Below are 20,503 nucleotides of genomic sequence, written 5' to 3'. Positions count from 1 at the left end.
AGCTCCACTTGGTCATGGATGAATTTTCACACATGAAAAATGTTTTGTGCTGTACCTGTGTTTAGGGCTGTACCAGTCACCCCCATGAACACCTCTCTTGTGGTTTGATCTATAGGAGTACACAGGGATTGATAAATGGCACGTAATGTCAAATGCTGAACTCTCTGAGCTCCGATGACATTCAAAAGGGAGTTACATTATGTACTCTCTCAAATTTCACTATGTTCCTCAGCCGAACCGATTTATTTCATTTTATTTTTCCTTCCTCTTTCGGATAGAAGAGATCTTATAATCTGTTTGTTTGTGTGTGTGTGTCCATGTGTTTGTATGTTTTTGCATGCTAAGATTGGGATATAATGTTGTGATCCAGTATAATCTATGGAAAAGTCAGAGATTGGCTGGATTTGGTTTCATTAACTGATAGGTATCTGCAACCAACAGGGTTTACAGTGTGGATAACTTTGATACAACCCTTCCTCCCCCTCCCCCTCCCCCCCCCCCCCCACTTCAAAAGGGCTGCAAAAGAAGAAACTATTAACAGATAGTAAAACATTATTCTAAATCAAACATTAGATTAAAATGCATGCAAAAGTTCTTGTCTACACTATATAAATATGCATTGAATGCCAGTGGCGATTCGTAAAAATTTCTTGCTGCGAAAATATCTTACTTTACAGTATATAACATAGTATGAGACCTTGCTGCAGGGTAGAACATACTAAAGTCTACTGTTTAGCTTAGTGCTGGTTCAGTTTGTCCCTGCATTCTATATACAGGCAAGGGCAGACTGGTTTGCGTTGATATTTTCTGTATTATGTAGTAACTGTACAGTACAAAATTGCATGGCATAATTGGTCCCTTTAATATTGTATTTCAAAATATGCGTTAAATAAACTCTAACCCTATGTGGTGCCCATCATAATTTCAGTGTCCCGAAAATATCTCTCAGCTGTTCAGAAAATTTATCAGTCCCATTATCCGTTGGCTGCATGAACCCCGTACAAAGTAATATATATATGCCTCTTGTGTACAATGTTCATAAATGATTAACTGGCTAAAGGAGACATGTGTGCTGGTTACATAATGTCCTGAACCAACTAAATTACCCCTGTGTTATTGTGTCTGGATAGTCTTTTGTCTTCTGGGCATTGAGATGTCTCGTAATGACCAAGAAAGAGTAGGATGCACTATTAAAGAGAATGAGATGTCTCTAAATTAGTGTGTGTGTGTGTGTTTGTACATGTACATGTCTGTGTGTTTTTCGGAGAGGACAATCTAGAACTGAAGTCAGGAGGAAAAGATGGAGAGAAGTGATGGGGGGGGGGGGGCTGATTTTATTTGGTTGCAACGTGCCTTCACCATCTGTTGCACACCCACACAATCCCATGTTAAGCGCACAATTAAGTTGACTGGGTTTGATTAATTTCAAAAGCATTCAAGGTTCTCCAATGACACAATGACAAGCTCCCCCCCCCCCCCCAAAAAAAAAAAAAAAAAAAAAAAAAAAATGGTCTTTCCATTATTTCCTTCATCTCCTACCTACACTCTACAGACTGCTCGATGGCGCTATCAAGGATGTATATGCATGTATCATTATAGCGAAGGAGACTTATTCAAAGTGAAGACTCTAATTGACGTCCTATATTTAGGAGACTCACCGGAAACAGACACGAAGAGAAATCCAGACAGGGACGGAGTCTGCGATCCAAATGTCATTGCCATATATTTTTCTTTATAACCGATGGTGTGGCATATTATGCTAAAATTTGATGTGTTATTCTGTGGCAGCGAATACCATCATGCCAATACAATCTTAATGAGCACTGGAAATAGAAATTTGGAAATAGTACCTACCATTGAGGCCAATAGGAGCAGGCAGATAAATGAAGACTTCCTTAATACGTATATTCAGCCCTCACAAATATCTTTTAAGTATCGCGAGTTTAATGTGAATTGACAAGTGCTTATCGTTGATGATGTAAAGGGAGATTTTGTTTTTCTTTTTGTTTTTTCTTTGGTACTGTCATCTTCTCTGTCCATTCTGTTAATCTACAACTCTTGTATTCAATGTGTGTGGATGTAAGTGTTTCCTTTCTGCTGATAGTACTACTTGTGATGATAGTCTTAAGCTGCGATTATCTTAAAATTCAAAATCACCCCATGAATTACTCTAACTTAATGAAGTGTGTCCCATAAAACTTACTGATCTTATCCAATACCCAGATTTTGTTAGGATTCACTGCTCGATCACAAATGCAGAACTCCTTACTTTTTTTCCCTCTTCCCTTTTCTTTTTTTTTCCTCTCTCTCCCTGTCAATTTATTTTTTTCTAATTCCATATATTTTTCTTTGAGGGGTCTTTGGTTTATGGGCAGCAGGGGGCATCAAGTACTATTTACATTTTTCTCTTTGTAGCTGCCATTGTTGCACTGACATGTGGATCTGATCATGCGGTAACACGTGATACAGGTGTTCTGTACCATATGATGAGTAAACAGACGTTCTTCCCTTTGATGTAGCATACTGAGTAATTTTATGCTGCCACTGAGCTCTGCACACCCCACGGCACGCAGGATAATTTGATATGGAACAGTGCAATGGGAGTGTCCAGTCTACAAATCTAATGTAATGAATTCTTGCGTACTACATGTAGTAGCTCCCACATTATGACTTTGAAGGGCTAGATTGCTGTTCATAGTCTCAAGCTTCCAGGCTCAGCTGATGATGCATCATTAATATTTATCTTTTTAGATGGGCTCCTGGTGGTACAGTTGACCTTTATCACGCACTTATTTGTCGGCGCTAAGCAGTGCATGGTGTGTGGCGGTGAATAAGAGTTGGCTAGAGAATGCGTGTGATGGTCCCACTGCATGTCACATAGCTTTGGAAAAATAATACACATGTGTGTGTATGTTGTGAGTGTGCCCCCATGGTTGGAGAATGATAGACCTTGTTATCTCATTTCATATCTTTGTTCAGAGAAAGCAGATCACCAATGAGGATTTGAATATATTAGTATGTCCTTCTTGCTGTGTCAAGTATTACAAATCATACATTTTGCTAGTCTCCCCAACCTTCCTGCTGTTGATGTATGCACATTGTACAAATTAAGCATCACATAGAAATACAGCAATATTGATACCTACTGTAGTCACTGGACATTGCAACGCAGCAACACATTGATACATTTGAAAGCATTATTACACACTTCTGGGGTATTCCAGGCATGCCTCAAGACATGAACTGCTTCTTAAAATTGTTCTAGAAACGCATTCATGTGGGAGGTGTCCCAAGTCGTGTTCATCTACCACAACGTACTGCTGTTTGTAGGCCATCTAGTCAGTGGAAATGTTACCTCATTATGATTGTTGGGGCTTAGAGAGACAATGTACACCTTTTAAACATTTCAAAATGCCATGTCGCTATGAACACTCACAATGCACATAATACATAATGCTCTCCTGGCCAGAGTCGCACCTCTATAAAATATACACAGTATACTGCATGTCAGTCAATATACACACAATGTATTACTAGGGCATGATGGACTCTCCTTCTGCTTGCTCAACACACAAACTGGTAAACATAACCAGGTTGAATGTTTGCTGTGAGCGTTGAATACAAATATGAATTATACTTGCATGTGGTAGATCCAGCAGCTAGAAGCATGGTGGATCAGGTAGTGGTGGGTTTTTATAATCCTGTAGATTACCATGCTTGAAATCGCCTACAAGCAGTATTAAGGATCAAGTTCAGTGTCCGAAGAGAAAGGGGCTCTAAAAACTTGTAAATTTTAGTGGAAAGAGAAAAGCATCATTGCCACATAAAATGTGCCAATATGAAAGAAACAGGAACTCGAATCTAAAAATGTATTGGGAATCTTAAGAATCCATTTTGAATTAAGCAATTACAAGGATCTCTAGAGTTTAGCAACTGAAACAAACTAATCATAAATGAACAACAACAGGCTGAAATAAAAGGTAACTTTGTACTCATACCTTTACTGAACCACAGCAGTGAATGATTTAGGGGGAAAAAAAAAGATAATAATAATCATATATACAACAGCACTTAACCACAGTAATGTGGTTTTCTGGGATTCTGTAGGTTAACGGTTATGTTAGATAGGCTGTTTAAGCCCTGTATTAAGATATTAAACATGAATTTGTTACAAGGCCATCAGTGGCAACCCATGACCTTGCCTATTCTTTGCCCTGGTCATGCCTGAAGTAGCAATAATGGATGCTTTCAAGGTGTGAGATCTAGCCAAGCATTTAGGAACAAAGTGAAAAGCTGAACATGGAACACCATCTCCCCAAGTTGTAACAAGTTGTTTGTTGTTGTTGTTTTGGTTTTTTTTTTTTGGGGGGGGGGGGGTGAGAATGTGAAATCATTTTCGCATCACACATTCCTGATTTTCATTTCTCTGTCAATCAATAGTAACTCTCCCTTGAATCATCACACATTCCAAAACTTGTGGAAATCGAGAGTCAATTCTCTTTGAAAGCATGCATCCCTTAACTGCTTTGTAAATCACTACCAAAGCATAAACCTGTTCTTATCCCTCCAGTCTCCTGTTGCTAAGCAATGTGGACTTCGAGCATTGAGAAACATACCCTCCCTCGTGTCGTATGATTCATTTGTCCATGCAATCATTTAGGAGGCCTAGTTTTGCATTGTTGTTTGTCTGTGTTTCCCTAAACTGTATTAAATGGATCATATAGTTTTGGTTTAGACCTAATTTCAGGTTTCTAACATTTTTTTGGTGAGATAGTGAGAAACCTCTTATGAAATATGAGAAATATGAAAGATCATGTGATTCTGTGAGGAATTCAATGTTTATTTGATGAAAATTGGTTTTGAAATGGCTAAGATATCCAAAAAAGAGCTATTCTGATAAAGTGTGGGACCCACACTTTATTACGATCGCTTTGTTTTACTTTGTTTTTGGATGTTTCAGTCATTCCAAACCCGATTTTCATCAAATAAACTTTGAATTCCTCTTAAAATGGTATGCTTTGTACTAAATCATAAGTGTTTTCTTGGTATCTCGCAAAAAGTTAAAAGTCCAATTCTCATCTCCACCAATACTGCACTATCAAGGACTGATATAGGGCCTTCTGCCAGCATTCAACTACTAAGTGTAGTGGGAAATTAAGCATATCTAGCAAAAATAAAAGCAAAGAAATTGATGAATTACAATCAGAAAAAATATATAAAAATAGCTTTAATATACATAAAAATTGCTTCCACTCTGTGTGAAAGCAGGTTTAAAAATATCATGTTTCAGTAAATCAATGGATTTAGTGTATGTGCTGGCACATGATGACATACATGGTATCCCGGGGTACCGAACAAAAATCAGCCATTTTGTTGAATTATTTTTTTTTTTTAAAAAGGTTGTACCCTGGGTGCCAAAAAGAGGAAATTATTTTGGTGCTGGAGCTAGCGCGCACTAGCAACTGCACTGCACTGCACTAAAGCACACGCTAGTGGTATCGCAGCTTCCATGCACGCAGTGTATAACATGCAGTGGCATGGGAATGACTATGTACACGCACACACAGTGCATGCATTTTTCTCTGGCTGTCCTCGAGTGGACGTGAGGTGGCGCTACACAACGCGGTTACCCGGGGTACTACGGTACCCCGGGGTAACGCGTGATGCATCACATGTTGCACACCATCTGGCATTGGTTTGAATTTGAAGATATGGTCAGTCCACACCACATAATTTGTTATTGAAATCAGCGTGCCTCATTAGTATACCTCGGTCCTCCCGAGGTTTACCTGCCTCAGCCCCTGTGGGCGTTAGGCTGGAGATGCACCGTAGATGCACGTATGTCTCAGACGAGTACGGCATGTTGTGAATAAAGAGACATTCGTGGCGGAGCTGGGGATAAAAGGTCACACATGTGCGTGTGCAGGGAGGACTATATACCACAGCAGATTGACATTCGCGCATTTATAAGAGGGTAGATTGGCCGGTGGGTGCTATTATCTCCGATGGAGCAGAAATGAGTTTACTCAGCATTGCATAAAAAGTGAATCACGTATTGTAGATCATCCCATGTACAAGTGTATCAAACACTTTTTACAGGATATTAATGGATTGCTTGGACTACATGCTTTGTAATATTATGACCAGGATTCAAAGTCAAATCTCTATTACTGAAAAAAAAAACCATAAGATGAGGAAAATGATCATGATAGCATGTTCAGAATTAGTGATATGAATCACCTTTAACATTGTTATACAGATATGTCATTCTTTAATGTGATGATCAATACTTACTAGCTCTGTGAACACAACCAAATGTTTTGCTTGTGATGTTGCAATAGCTCTCATTTCACATCTGAATAAGATACCATTGTGGCATAAAGTTTTGCAGAGCATCATGTGTTTGCTTTGTTATGGTCAAGAAATTGTGTGACACCACTGGGTATTGTGATCATGTGGAATGTATAGTCCATGCATTCACATTTCTGCATGGACTGCATGTATTGTTGTTGTTTTTTTTTTTAAGCTAAGAGATTGGGGTGGCATTGTGGAAAACACACAAAGAATGAACCATGACTTGTTCTGATTGGACACTGTGGACTTTCATCAGCTTGAATGTGTGGTCAGTCACATGTTGTTCAAAGTACAATGTAATGTTTTGGTCATACCAGCAGGTTTGTACTGTAATCAACTTCATTTCCACTTATCATGCCATTGGCATATGTGAATCCACAGAAGTGAAAGTGAGGAGATACGGAACCTGGGAGGTTTTATCAAACAAGATAGCAAGCAACCTTGCATCATGAGCTGCAGTTCTCACCATGCCTTTGACAAAAATTTAAAAGGGAAATTTCCCACTTGAGAATTTGAGGAAATACAGTATGATTTAATGTAATCAATTTTGAGAGCCGTACTTATCGGGATGTACCTGAAAAGATCTTCCTGGTATCTCTTGCTCTCACTGCAAATTTGTGTAAGAGCGAAGCAAACATCCTGTGAACATGTGCATGACATATGGAACAAGTTTGATATCAGAACGGGAAAATATGTATCAATTAGGCCGTGGGACGTGCCAAATTCATGACACCTCGTATTAAGCCTCTGGCATAATCCAATAAATTTGGTTGGATTAGTTGATAATTGTGCAGCCGTATCAATTAGGTACAAATTACTGCATCCTAGAGGTGTGATAGAGGTTTTGTAGGCTGTGTGAGTGTGAGGAGTCGAGCAAACTGTATTACCTTGGCAACCAAATTTACTGGCTCCACCAGTCTCCAGTGCGCTTCTACCAGTGGTCACCTTGGGTGTTATAGAGTTTCAGCCATTAGCCCTTGACCAATGCTTGTGCTTTATACATGAGAACTGGATAGAGTATGAGAGAACCAAGAAAAGCCTTGTTTGGCAATTTGCTGTTCATGGAAGATGTCCTTGTCCTTTAACGCTCTCTTTGGATGAAATTAGATTAAAAAATTTTGAAATGACCTCTTTCTTTTTTCTTTTTCTTTTTTTGTTTGTTCAATAAGTGCACTACACCACAAGTAGGACATTTGTTGTTCCCACATTCACATTTCTTTCATTTTCATTCAGAGCAATGAGGAAGAAGTGAGATTATACATGTAGGACCTATATCATCAGATTACAAAATCATCCCCATCTTGTGAAAACATCAAAACTTGCATTGGCAGACGTCCTATGCTAGAACTAGAAATATCCTCTGGCAACTTGTTATGTCACATGATGGTTTGTTTTGATCGACTCAATTCTTTCGCTCTTGATTCCTGATGTGGTAACTTGCCATTTCTGGAGGAAGCGAGGTTTTGCAGCAGCAAATGAAACCTACTGACAACCCTTGTTATTTGTCTGTAAATCTGTCTCTGCCCTGGACTGCCATGTCAGTGATCTGAAACCGAAACAGCCCTGTTCACACTGCAGACAGAAACAGCAACAACGAGACAGGATGAGTGTGAACTGAGGTGTCATGTTTGTAGACCGATGGCGAACCAAAACAAGCCCATTCCGTCAAGGAAGTGCTGTGTTTTGAAGTTCAGGTCTTTTCTCAGTGAGAACCAGCTGTCTTTATTTCGAGCCTTGTAGTGAGTCCCATTTTCCAAATACCACTTCCTGATTTAAATGACAAAGGGTTCTCAAAAAACAATGGCCCAAATTCACAAATGTGGATTTAACCCATTGAGGATGGACTGATTTTGCTACAACACGCATTTCTCATAGACACCTGCCCGAGTATACTTGGGACTCATCCTCAACGGGTTAACTTTAGACCATGGTTCAAATTTAGACCAAGGTCTAAAATAAGCGTGAAGTAGTACAAATTTGTACCTTTGACATGAGAGTATCTACACGCATTGTTACTGGACGTCTGTTGGCATGCGCAATCTGTCAATCGTATCTATAATACGCAGAAGAAATTTGCATAAATCATGGTTTAAATCTAAACCACCTTCGTGAATCCGAGCCAATATGTTTGCTCTTGATGATCTGAGCTATGTATAAAGGCCACCGCACACTACACGATCAGACTGGTCTTAAAGTCTTAAGCCTAGCTGGGTCTTAAGACCAGTCGTACGACCGGACACCGCACACTATACGACCCGACTGTAAAGCGCGCGCAGTGCGCACTGCGTGAGCTTGCATTTTACTGCATTGTGAATGGCTGAAAGCTCCCGACTGGTCGTAGAAATTCAACATGTCAAATCTCTACGACTGGCGCTAAGACCCAGTCGTACGACTAGAAAATGGCAAGACTGTGACGTCACACTTCTAGTCTTACGGTCTTAAGACCGGTGAATCGGGACAAAATCGTGTAGTGTGCGGCGGGCTTAAAGAGATCTTCATATATTTCTTGTTTGTATTTTATCTCTTTATTACATTATTTCTTGGTGCTGGTTATATTTTGCATTATTCTCTGTCCACTGCTGAACAGTGGCATCTTCTGTGCGGATCATGCCATTTCATTGTGTGTGTCTTCTATGTGTGTTTGTGTATTTCTCATTGTTAATTTTGTTAAAGGGACTGTACAGTACTGGTTGAGGGGGGATTCATGTTTTGAACATTCCTAAGTGAGATTATGAAAAGCCTCTTTGAAATATGAAAGAGCATGTAATTCTAAGAACGATTCAATGTTTATTTGATGAAAATTGGTTTTCAAATGGCCAAGATATCCAAAAAAGTGCTAATAATAAACGGCGACATGCCACAACTTTATTAGGATCTTATTGTTTCACCTTGTTTTTGGATATCTCAGCCATTTCAAAACCTATTTTCATCGAATAAACTTTTGATACCCTTTAGAACTGCATGCTCTTTGACATCTCATAGAGTGGTTTCTGAATATCTCGCAAAACGTTAAAAGCTAAATCCTCACCTCGACCAGAAATGTACACACCCATTAAGCTTTGTAAAGTTTTAAGTTGTCAATACTAAAATGCCTGTGTAGGTTGTATGTGAGTGTGTGTATTTAAAGTGTGTGTGTGTGATATGGTGTATGTGTATATCTTTTGATATAAAGGTACAAATATTATCTTTACTGTATGTGTTTTTAGGTTAAATGTGAAAGGGAGCTAGGTACTGGAGTTAAATATCTTTCTATTCCTCTTTGATAGACTCTTTTACTGACCAAAGTTATTTTTAATGCCATGAAGTTTCAATTACTGTTACAATACATCAGATATATTTGGAAGATATTTTTTCTTTGTGATTTTTAGTCTGGTAATGGAACGGTGCACTTAATTTTCTGGGTCAGCAGGGTGCTCTTAATTCATCAATGTCTAGGCATTAGGCCTACCACGTAAACAAGCAGATATCTCATGTTTTATTTATGCCCTTTCCAGGAAAGGAATATTGCGATGAACTAGAAAAGAGTCTCTTCTGATACCGAAACTTAAATGTGTTCCTCAAATACTCCAAATTGTGTGAGTAGTGTTTAAAAAGGCGAGCAGTCGCACCGATACAAGTTCGATTTGTTTTAGGTCTGAAGGATTTGCGAGTGCTTTGGATCTGATGCACATCAGGTACAAGTGTCCATTGAAGAATTCAGGCAAGATTTCTGGAGTGTACAAATGCACTCTTGATAAATTTAGCGAATGGCTTTTTTTAAAACAATTTTGTTCCTTCTTCTCCATCAGTTGCACTTCATAGCTTGTCACTATTTATTCAAGTTGGTTGTGGTATGATAGTTTGTTGCAATTGTTGCTTATGTTTTTTTTTTGAGGGGCATTCAACATTATCAGAAAGTCAAATATTTTACACAACTCAAATGATCCCCTAAGTTACTGTTCCTTTTCAAGTCACGTAAATACTAAGCAACAAATGTTAAACGAGTACGATACTGGTTTTATGATTGGCTCTGTTTTTTCATGCACATGGGGACCATGTGAGTGATAATGACATACTGTAGAAACCACAAATATTTGGCGAATTTTGCAAGGAGCCATGTGAGCTCAGAATGATCAAGAAAATCACACGGTGTCAGCAGTAGAAGATGACGAGTTTTAGTGGCTAGGAATATAGGCATGTTTACGATCCCTCCAGAAACAAAATGGAAATGCTGTTTAATTGGTATCAGCATGGCAGGGTTGTCATACAGATACTACAGGATTTCATAACTGCCCGTCCGTCCATCCCTCCAACTCGGTGGAAGCTGGACCGAAAATGTTAATTTTGCCAGCCTTGGCCACGGAGCCTATAGCCGTCCCTTCCTACCGTACCTGGCAGCTCTGACTTGTCCAAGTCCACATCAATCATTAACCGCAGCAGCTGATGGTTTCGTTCTGCCGGGAGGAGAGGGATAGAAAAAAGATTGAAACAAAGCTAGAGAGACAGACAGAGAGAGGAAGAAAAAGGGAGGGAGGGATGGAGAGCAATAGAGAGAATGTACAAGAGAATCCCTCCAACCAGATATGGATGGGATTTTGCATGTTTGCATTTCAGCGTATTAGTCATAATCTTGGAAGTAGACAGCCCAATAAACTACCCAGCTTCACTGCATGGGTTATCTTGTCAGACGCGTAATGCATTTCAATCTCAAGGTTGTGAATATCTTTGCTGAAGATTGTCATATTTTGAAGAATAGTCGCTTCGGGGAGTGCGTATCTAACTTATAAGAGAAAATTACCATATTCTCTGTGCTGTATCATGATATTTCTTGTATTTATTATGCATCATCGCAGAGTAATGAAGAAACCTAATTTTTTTGTCAGATATTTTATTCTACCCAAGTTTGTTGTCATAATTTCCACAAATGATTTCGCATTTTTAAGCTCAGTCGTCTAATCTTCTCCCATTCATGGAGGATGGACTTTCTCTGGTGTGATAGATGATGCAAGTTAGGTTGCATTTATACTTCACTTTTTTTTTGGAGCCATGATGAGGCTTTTGAGATGCTTTTCATTCAAAACATGTTTGAGTCCTGACTCATTTTGATATCAATAGTGTTTCATAATGCTGATTCAAAATGCACAGATAGGTGCATTTAGATTGGCATTTCTCTCTAAGTATGTTTAGCGGGAAAGCATTAATGCAAATCTCATTTAAGATGGGCACTTCTCTTTAAACGTGTTTAATGGGGTAGGATATGCAAAATCACTCATAAGGATGTTTCTTCTGACATAATCTCAGTGCCTTTACGGTTAGGCAAGTATGCTAAACAGCTTGCTACAATACAGGTTTGTAGTTCTTCAATAATACGCAGGACATGTTTGCAATATCGACTCTTTCTCCAGCTATTAAAAAAAAAAAAGAGCAAAAAAAGTATATTCCCCTGTGAACAGTGTTTGGGATCAGGGTTTCAAAACACTGATTCTGCCTTCGCAAATTGAGCATAATTTAAGTGCCCTTCGTTGCCTCTGGAATTCTCATTTTCCCACTGTCTTCATTGTAAACGGAATCCACCATGTCCCTGTGAGTGGTGGATTCATTAATTGTCTCAATAAACATGATAGTAAGCCTGTGTACATGGCTCTGAAATTGACAAGAAACCTCTGGATTGTTGTGCATGGAGAACTTGGAAAAAGATGAACAACAGAGATTTTGTATGAATTCAGATCTTTGAGGAACTAATCGTCTGTAGCCATATCGAACAATTTTGTTGATCCTGTGTGTCATACAAAGTAGCAAATGTCTTGGTTCTCGTGTATACTTCCTGGTAAGCTTTTGTATAATCTATTTTCTTTGCTTTCTTCCTATTTCCTCTTTACAGTCATTTCAGGGGAGCCAGGGCCGAGCATATCTCTTCAATTCAGTGTAAGTACAACCTTATTATTTTCGTTTTTGAGTTGTTGCTGCCGTTTTTTTGTTATTTGTTTTTTGTTTTCATCCTATTTATCCTTGTATACACTGTATGTAGTTCCTCAAGGCACTTCACGGTATGGGAGTCATCAATGACCAGAGTGTTTTCATTCAGTGCATTGATCCATGATGCAATATTTGTTACTATTTGCTCGTTGTCATTTTAATTTGAAAAATGACTGGCCTTCTCTCAATGTAATGCACTTTACTTAATCAGGCGCAGTGCAAAGAAGTTGACATCACCATATTCATGATTCAGTATGGAGCAATATCTGGAATGGAGTAGAGGGTGAGCTGTTTAATGGGGTTTTCTAGATATAGGAGTATGGCCGACTTTGGAATGTAATGGGCGATTTCCATTTTAGTTGCTTTTGCTGGGAGAAGAGGTGATTTGCTGAGAGGTGTCATAGCAGGGAGTAGGTGTCAAATGCAGTTCTGACATTTAGTGTATATGTTGGTATGCGGGCTCGGCAACTCGGAATCTGATTGAAAAATGGCAAAGATGAATATTTGCAAAGTATGTTTAGATATTTGCAAAGTATGTGTAGATCTACGTTGAAGAATCATGCACAACAGGCCAGGACTGACATTCAATAGATAACTAATGTGTGCCATTTTTAGTGCAATAAGGACGGTAGACTGAAAGGGGGCACACTGGCTGTCAGGGAGGTTAGAATAATTTGTGGTGCCATTTCAGAATGATACAAGCTCTGAGGACAAATGCCCCCTCTTTGTCCATCGCGAAGGATGTGACGTAGATGGACGCAAGGATTTGCAGTAGACAGCAGTGAATTTTTAGATACAGCTGCATGTGTAGGAGGCATGTAGTAACAAAACCGTTTGTTGTAATGCGTTTTAACAAATTAAAAACTATCTCAAGGACTCTGTAGAGGGGAGCTATGACAATAATCTGACAGCGTTCAATGAAAATGAACGAGCTGAGTCGAGATCCATTTGGATTGGATTTACATTGAGGGATTGTATTTCGGTTCGAAATTTACCGTTATCGTAGCATCTGATGTACGTATGTTTGCCTCGCCCACACAGAACCACTCCAATGAATGGACTTATCTTCAATGTGTCCATTCATGAGTTGTTCCTTTAAAAGTGCTAGTGGCCATTAATTCTTGCCATAGCTGTGGCATTTTGGTATAATATTAAAATGCATTACCTCTCTTTCTACCTTGAATTTCATATATATATTGTTTATAATGTATTGCTTTTGAAACCAAAGTCTATCTATCAAAAGTATCATATTTGCTAATTATACCCCTGCATACGTCAACAGTCAAGCTATGCTACTTTTCCTGTAGTGCCCATTTTTATACTTTGCCTACTCACTATGAGAGCTACAATGGTCCATATGATATAAAAAGCCATGCTAAAAACAGTATCCCTCACCTCTCATTCATGCTGTCCAGAGAGCTTTCTTGATAGAACAGTAGGTGACATGTATATGCTATAGGGCCTATTGGTAGTCATTTGCATTCAGTCATTCCTTTCCCTTGTCCCCCTCCCCATTGAAATATTTAGAGGATATAACCTGATGACCACTGACCCTGTAACCATGGTTACATGATGCTCATTTCTGTATCAGCTGCATTTAATACCCGAATGAGGGACTTTGAAGGGAGAAATCAAATTTGTGTGGATATTTGTTCAAGTGTGTTGTGATCTTGTGCTAAATCAAGATCAGTAGGTGTGCATGTGATAATACATTTTGCAAACTTTGTCCCCTGTTGTCCAAGTGTTAGCTGATTTGCTGCTTTGAGGTGAATCTTATGTAAGGACTGACAGTGTTCTTAAAGGGGTTTGTCATCTTTTCACACACTCCGTGACAGGTACGGTGTGTTTGTTTCTGCACACCCTGCAGTTTGTTGTGTTTTGAAACCGGCCTCCAAAGGGCATTGTCCTTTTCTCCACTGTTTTGACCTGCAGGAAGTGTGATATATCAGTTGAGGTTAGCTCCCAGGGTGGCTGCCTGATAGGATACCAGGGTTCTTCTTGTCAGAGGAAGGGCATATAGGGGGCTGGGATGGGAAAGAGTTGGTTCTGATGGCGGGCAAGTTTAGAATAGTTTCTGTGTGTGTCACTACATACTGCGATGGGCTAGGTCTAGTCTTGCATACTTCAGACTTTCTTTTTTTGTGTGTGTGCAGTAGCGTTTGCAGTCACGTTTTCGATCATGCAGTGTCAACAGTATTTGTTTATCTATATGGTGCCCGTGAGGGCTGTGTTTTGTTTGCAGGTTTGTATTTTATATCAGTTCACTGAATACCCAGCCTCTTAGCTTATTTACTCAGGATCTGTTATGGATTTTATGGACAAGCAGGTAAATTCATCGTCAGTCTGGGTAGACTCTGCACCAGGTTCTTAGGTCACACTTCTTTGTACAAACCCCAGTAATGATTTTTGTATACGATAATTCATTTTTACCTAACTTACGATACACGTGAATAACTGCCGGTACACGTGAATGACTATGGCATTGTGGATTTGTATCCTCAGTAACTTTGCCTTTAGGTTGTAGTTTTGTTTTTGTTTTGTTTTTTCCCAAGAGAAGTCAAGCCAATTCTTGTTTGTTTGTTTGTTTGTTTGTTTGTTTTCTATTCAAAAGTGTTGCACTACTCGACTACTTGCACTGTTGAGGCGAAGAAGTGCAGTTTATTTGTACAAATGATTCATGGTTGGTATGTGTCTTGATTTACTATGACAACTGCTGATGACATTTTTTTTAAGCCTTAAGGGCTTTGAGTAACATTACACTGAAGGAGTGCATGACTGCAGAGAAGGTTGTAAAGGGGCTGAACATCTAATCAGTTTACACATTTTATGCTCCATCGTAGCAGCATTTGTAATCTTCACACATGAAGGACGAGTTATCAGCAGATAAAATGTATGTGTGAGGCTAGGACGAGAATATTTACTTTTTGGCAGTGCGCACCCCTAACAGATAATTGTGCACTGAGTTATGTTCAGATCATTACAACAAGTGCCACAGGATGGAACACTTATGGATGGGATTTTACTCGATTGTGACTCTTGAAATTTTACAAAAAATGCACAGTTTTCAGAACATTTTGGCAGATATGCACCTTGCCTTGCCATGTGCAGTGCTTCCTTTGTAGTTATAACAGCGTTGATGCCACACAGCATTTGGACATAAATATGTGGAGGGGCAGCTCAAAGACATTGAAGAAAGTGCATGCCACCTTACCAAACAAGTGTGATATCTTTGAAGGACAGTATCATTTTAATTATAAAATAAAAAGTCAGGGTGCATGCATATTTGTGTATCATAACTTTTTAGAAATGGTCAAATGATTGTGTTTTGTGTACAGGTACTTGTGGCTCAGGCAGGAGACCAAAGATGGCGCAAAGCTACCTGCAGAAAAAAAAAAGAAAAAAAAAATTAAGGATCCAAAAATCCTCAGAACAGTTATGCTTGTAATTGATTACATAACATGTTTCAATGTAAAGGGGCTCTAAATACTTGAACTGGGGAGATTGAAAAGGGATTGTCCCTTGTGCCTTAAGCTACTTAAATAGTCTTAATTGATAGTATGTGGAATTGCATCTAAAATTTGCAAGAGATTGAATACCAGGGACTTTTTATTTTATTGTTCAAAATGTGTGACAACTAGAAAAGCACTCGAAGATCGCAGACCTCTGCCAAGCAGCTCATTGCCGCCTATACACGCATACTGAAAATCAACCAAGTTCCTAATGATTAAGCTACAGAAGCCTTTTGTTTATGTTACGTCGTCAGCTTTCTGCTGCGCGGCGCCTCGAGCAGAGCACATACTTTAATAGTACACATATGTAAACCTGAAAAACGTGCAGCTTGAACTCCCAAGTTCATTGACCCTATTTTCCAAAAGAACAAAAATCCTTCAGAAATTCATTAAAATTCCCGGATCGCTACCAAAATTAAATCATGTGTTCCTTGTGACAGTATCAACTTTTCCTGTAAGTTCCATAAATATCTGTTTACAACTTTTTGAGTTATTTTGCAAACAGACAAACAAACAAACCAACACCAACAAAATGTAACCTCCTTGGCTGAGGTAATACATATCTATGTCTTAGTTTGCACCAAATTAAAACATTTCAATACAAAAGACTGTACTTGGAAAAGTGCGTAAATGTCGCTCATCAAGTATCTTTGTTATGTGGCATTCCTAGTCTTATCTAATGATTATGAGATCACTTTGGAAGTAATTCTTTTATGTTTCATACACTCAGGGTTTGTGTTATTTCATTTTCTGCGAAGGCATATTTTGTTGACTCTGCTTTTAAAAAGATTTGTCACAAATATGATGTATACTTCTAGACAAAAGTTAGGTGAATGTTTCTTGAAAATTCTAACAGAACGATATCAGATCCTTTTGTGTGAACAACACAGCATCGTCTTTAAACTGGAATTGTCAGTTTGAGGTTCTCACGCTAATGACATGTCCAGTCATTCACTGATACTGATATGATGAGGCCGTAAGTTTAATTGAAATTTATCTTCCCCAGGAACAAGGAACTAAATCATCCTGCGGGTATACATATGATGACAGTACATAAAGAGATTAATGACAAATATATAGTAGGCATGTGTGAGATCTGGCAAACAACATATCAAGTTTTATTGGGAAGCCATGAGACAGGCTAAATCAGATGAACAGAAAACAGACACACTTCATTTTTCCCCCTTACAAACACCATAGCCTTGGCCAAAATGAGCAGGCTATAAACTATCAATACAAAGACTCTCCCAGACTGCTTTCTGATAAACTAGATTAATGTTTTTACAGATTCTCTGAATATCTAACCCAGCCTCTTGGAATACACTGTATCTGGCCCTGCACATGTAAACAGATTTTCATTGGTGTTCACATCTGATAGCACTGGGCAAATGAGCTGTATATTTAATAGGCATGTGGCTACACCATAGTATTATCATGCATACGCTCCCTCTTTGATATACACTATCAACAGTGGATATTCCATCATCATGATCATCATTGTTGGCTAGCTGTATGTTGGGATATTGAAATTGAATCACATCCCCCCCCCCTTGCCTCTGCTATTCATGTGTTGCCATGGGCAACAGTGGCCTCTCAATAGAAAACTGACAAGACATTGAGACAGACCCCTGCCGCACAACTATGATATGCCAAGGAGTGAGCTTTAGAGTAGATAGTTGTGTCTTTGTTGGAGAGATTGCTAGCATTGGCGGTTATTGCAATCTGTAGTGCAGTCACTTGTGGGAAAGCTATTTTTGGGAGCGTCACTCCAGAATGCATGATTGTTTCGACATAGACGCACTGTAATACTATAGGCAGTTTTACAAACTCATTAATATTTTCTTCCATTCGACAGATTTTAAGCCTCAATCCCAAACTAGCTGGTCGTTCCAAATTCTAGTGTAGCTTAGATTTGTTGTTGGAAATTTAAAAAAAAAAAATCATATATTATGCTCTTTTACTATTTGAATACCAGACCTTTCTGCTGATGATGCTTGTACCAAATGCAGCATCTTGGCAACAGATGCACAATACATGTATAGAATTATTCATCATGTTGCCATGACAACAGAATCCTCTGTAGTATTGCGCACATACGCAGATTACCTTTGAGAAGTAGCACACAAATAGCTTTCGGTGAATCATGTATGAATTCTCTCTCTCTTTGCTCACTTTTTTTTTTTTTTCAATTCCCCAATTTAAAGGAATCAGTCACAATCTGTAGATACTCTGCTCTGATTGGTCACAATTTCGAATGGAGAAGGATCATATTGAGAGTAGTTTTCTCCACATTTTGCTGGGAGACTTTTATAAGAATGACATTCAAAATGATGGCTGTTTACTAGATGCATGTACCTGTATGAGAATGATGAGAAAATGCTGAGGTAAAAGCTATTTTCTTGCAGAAAATAAAGAGGCATGAATTTCCCTGTGAAGGGCCGACAAAAGGGTTTCCTCTTTATTAGTCACAAATTTTCAAGTGCCTGACTCAATCTGACTCACGATTACTTGGTGGGTTAAAATTCGTGAATATTTTCTCTGAAAACTCGCTGATCCCTTAGTCAATAGTGCGGTAATCTGGTGGTCTGTTTGCCACAGGTTGTGAGGAAGGATATTTACAAAAGAGACCCCCTGTGCTGGTGCTGTGGCTGCCTGTATCAGTAACCTAGAGCTAGTGTTTTTATTTCTGTGTTCGAGATAGCCAATTATGAAGATGAACATGTGGGGTCTGTGGCTAGCAGAATGAACATGGCCTAAGAAGGAATGAATGCATTTCATCACCAAGTGTAACAAATGTACAATGTTATGATCAATTTTAAATCCGGGGGGGGGGGGGGGGGGGGGAACAATTAATTCGCCTTGTAGGTCACTGTAAAGATGTATATGTGACATCAGAAGTGCTCATGTATCTGTAGCAAGGCACTGGGAATATCGTCTGTCAAGTGATAAGACTGATTAATATATTTTTCCTCATGGGATTTATAGCATGGTCTTTTTTAATACTGTCCCTACACTGGGTAGTATGGTTCAGGAATAGAATGTTTGCCAATGTAACAAAGAGACTCATGATTCTTCTTCAGTACAGTTGTTCCTTTTGCAAGAAATGCTCTGGTTATCGTCATTATTTTACTTTAACAATTTGTGTGTGTGTGTGTGTGTGTGTGTGTGTGTGCTTGTCAAATCATGTGTCATGATGTTGTATAAACATCTTAGAGTAAGAAAGTGTTTTTGTTGTTTTTTAACCATGTTTTATTTTATTTGTTGCTTAAAACTATTCTTGGGATTCTGGTAGATGAGGCAGAGGGATAAAAAACAAACTCACAGATTAAATGATTTTTGCTGTGGGGGTATGTCGCATGAGAAATCATTGCTATTGTGTTTGTAGAGGTGAAAAAAAATTCATTTGAGAACATTCACAGAGTCAGAAGCAGGTTATATATGAGCTCATAGATATAAATTCAAAGCCACTTCACAGTGAACGCATTGATATCAGCACTGACTGCTTGCAGTGATAAGCCCAATGCCTGTGTAAAGTGGCTGAGACTGCCATTCACTTCTATTTCCATCGAAAGAAATCTATGACATACCTCTCTTTGAAAAAAAGATAACACAATAATGCCTGTGATAGAATAGGAGAAGTTCCCCCGACCCTTTTCTTTTATTTGTTTGCTGAAAATGTAGACTCGGTTATTTAGAGATTTTTTGGGAGGAGGGGAGGGGGTAGGTAGCTGGAACCAATATGGTTCTTCAAAAGGTTCAGTCTGATATAGGTTGACATTCAGCATATTACGATCCATGCCTAGTTGTCCCAGAAATTTTCCACTGAAATTGGATGATAAGAAAGAATGCCATCACCGACACCAGTGGCAAAGAGAAGCGTGTGTGTTTCTTGTTGTCCTGTGTCTGGAGGAACGTGACAGAATTGGCCATCACGCCAGCCGGCGCAAGAAGGGTTTTGTGGCTGTAAAGCCATCTAGCATTAAAGGACAGGAAGAGGAATAAGCCCGCGTGTTGCAAGGTGAAAACAACGGGGGCAATTCGATTCCCCGGTCGTGAAGGATCTCGAGCGATGATGGCAGTGCTCCCATTGATTTTCCCCTTGCTATTGATCAGGGACAGTCCTGTTCCAAAGCACCCACTCTTTCCTCCAGTGCCTCCCCTTTGTCTGTATTGTGAGAGGGATCTTCTCCAGTATTGTGCAATGAAGACTGCCCGAACTCTTCTTTCCTTTGCCTATGCCTGGCTGCCATTATTTCTCTCCCCCATTCCTCGTGTGCTGTGGGGTTTGTTTACAACTTAGTCTCTGTTCCAGGCTGTTAGAGGTTTATTGTCATATCTACCAGGCCTACTTACATCCACAGTTTTTACCTTAGTTTGTTTTATCACCCCAGTTAGAAATTTACATACAATACAAAAGAAGAGTTTCGAAACGAAGTCATGACATTTTCCACAATTTCATGATTGTTTTCATGAAATTATTTTGACTCCTTTTAGGACTACTCTGAAATTCTCTCATTTCAGAGGCTCATAGAAATTCCGCAGGATGGAATCTGCAAGAAACTGAGGGTAATTGCGATGATAATAATAGCCAGGAGCACTTATGTAGGAGGTGGTGCCAGCCAACTTGGTGGGAGAGATTTTGATTACTTCTTTCTTCAAGGTAGGGTAAAAGGGGAAAATACAAA

General features: G+C 39.1%; 1 protein-coding gene across 1 annotated transcript in view; it reads left to right on the top strand.

Moving 5' to 3' along the window:
* Positions 1-20,503, top strand: part of LOC140226961 (protein yippee-like 2) — a 52,217-nt gene that overhangs the window by 18,678 nt on the left and 13,036 nt on the right. The window contains exon 3 of the mRNA XM_072307394.1: positions 12,215-12,258. Coding sequence (XP_072163495.1) covers positions 12,215-12,258 — 44 coding nt within the window. The remainder of the gene's footprint in view (positions 1-12,214; positions 12,259-20,503) is intronic.

This window comes from Diadema setosum, chromosome 4 (assembly GCF_964275005.1).
Source record: "Diadema setosum chromosome 4, eeDiaSeto1, whole genome shotgun sequence".
In the NCBI taxonomy this organism is placed as follows: domain Eukaryota; kingdom Metazoa; phylum Echinodermata; class Echinoidea; order Diadematoida; family Diadematidae; genus Diadema; species Diadema setosum.
This window is presented reverse-complemented; position numbering and strand designations above follow the sequence as displayed.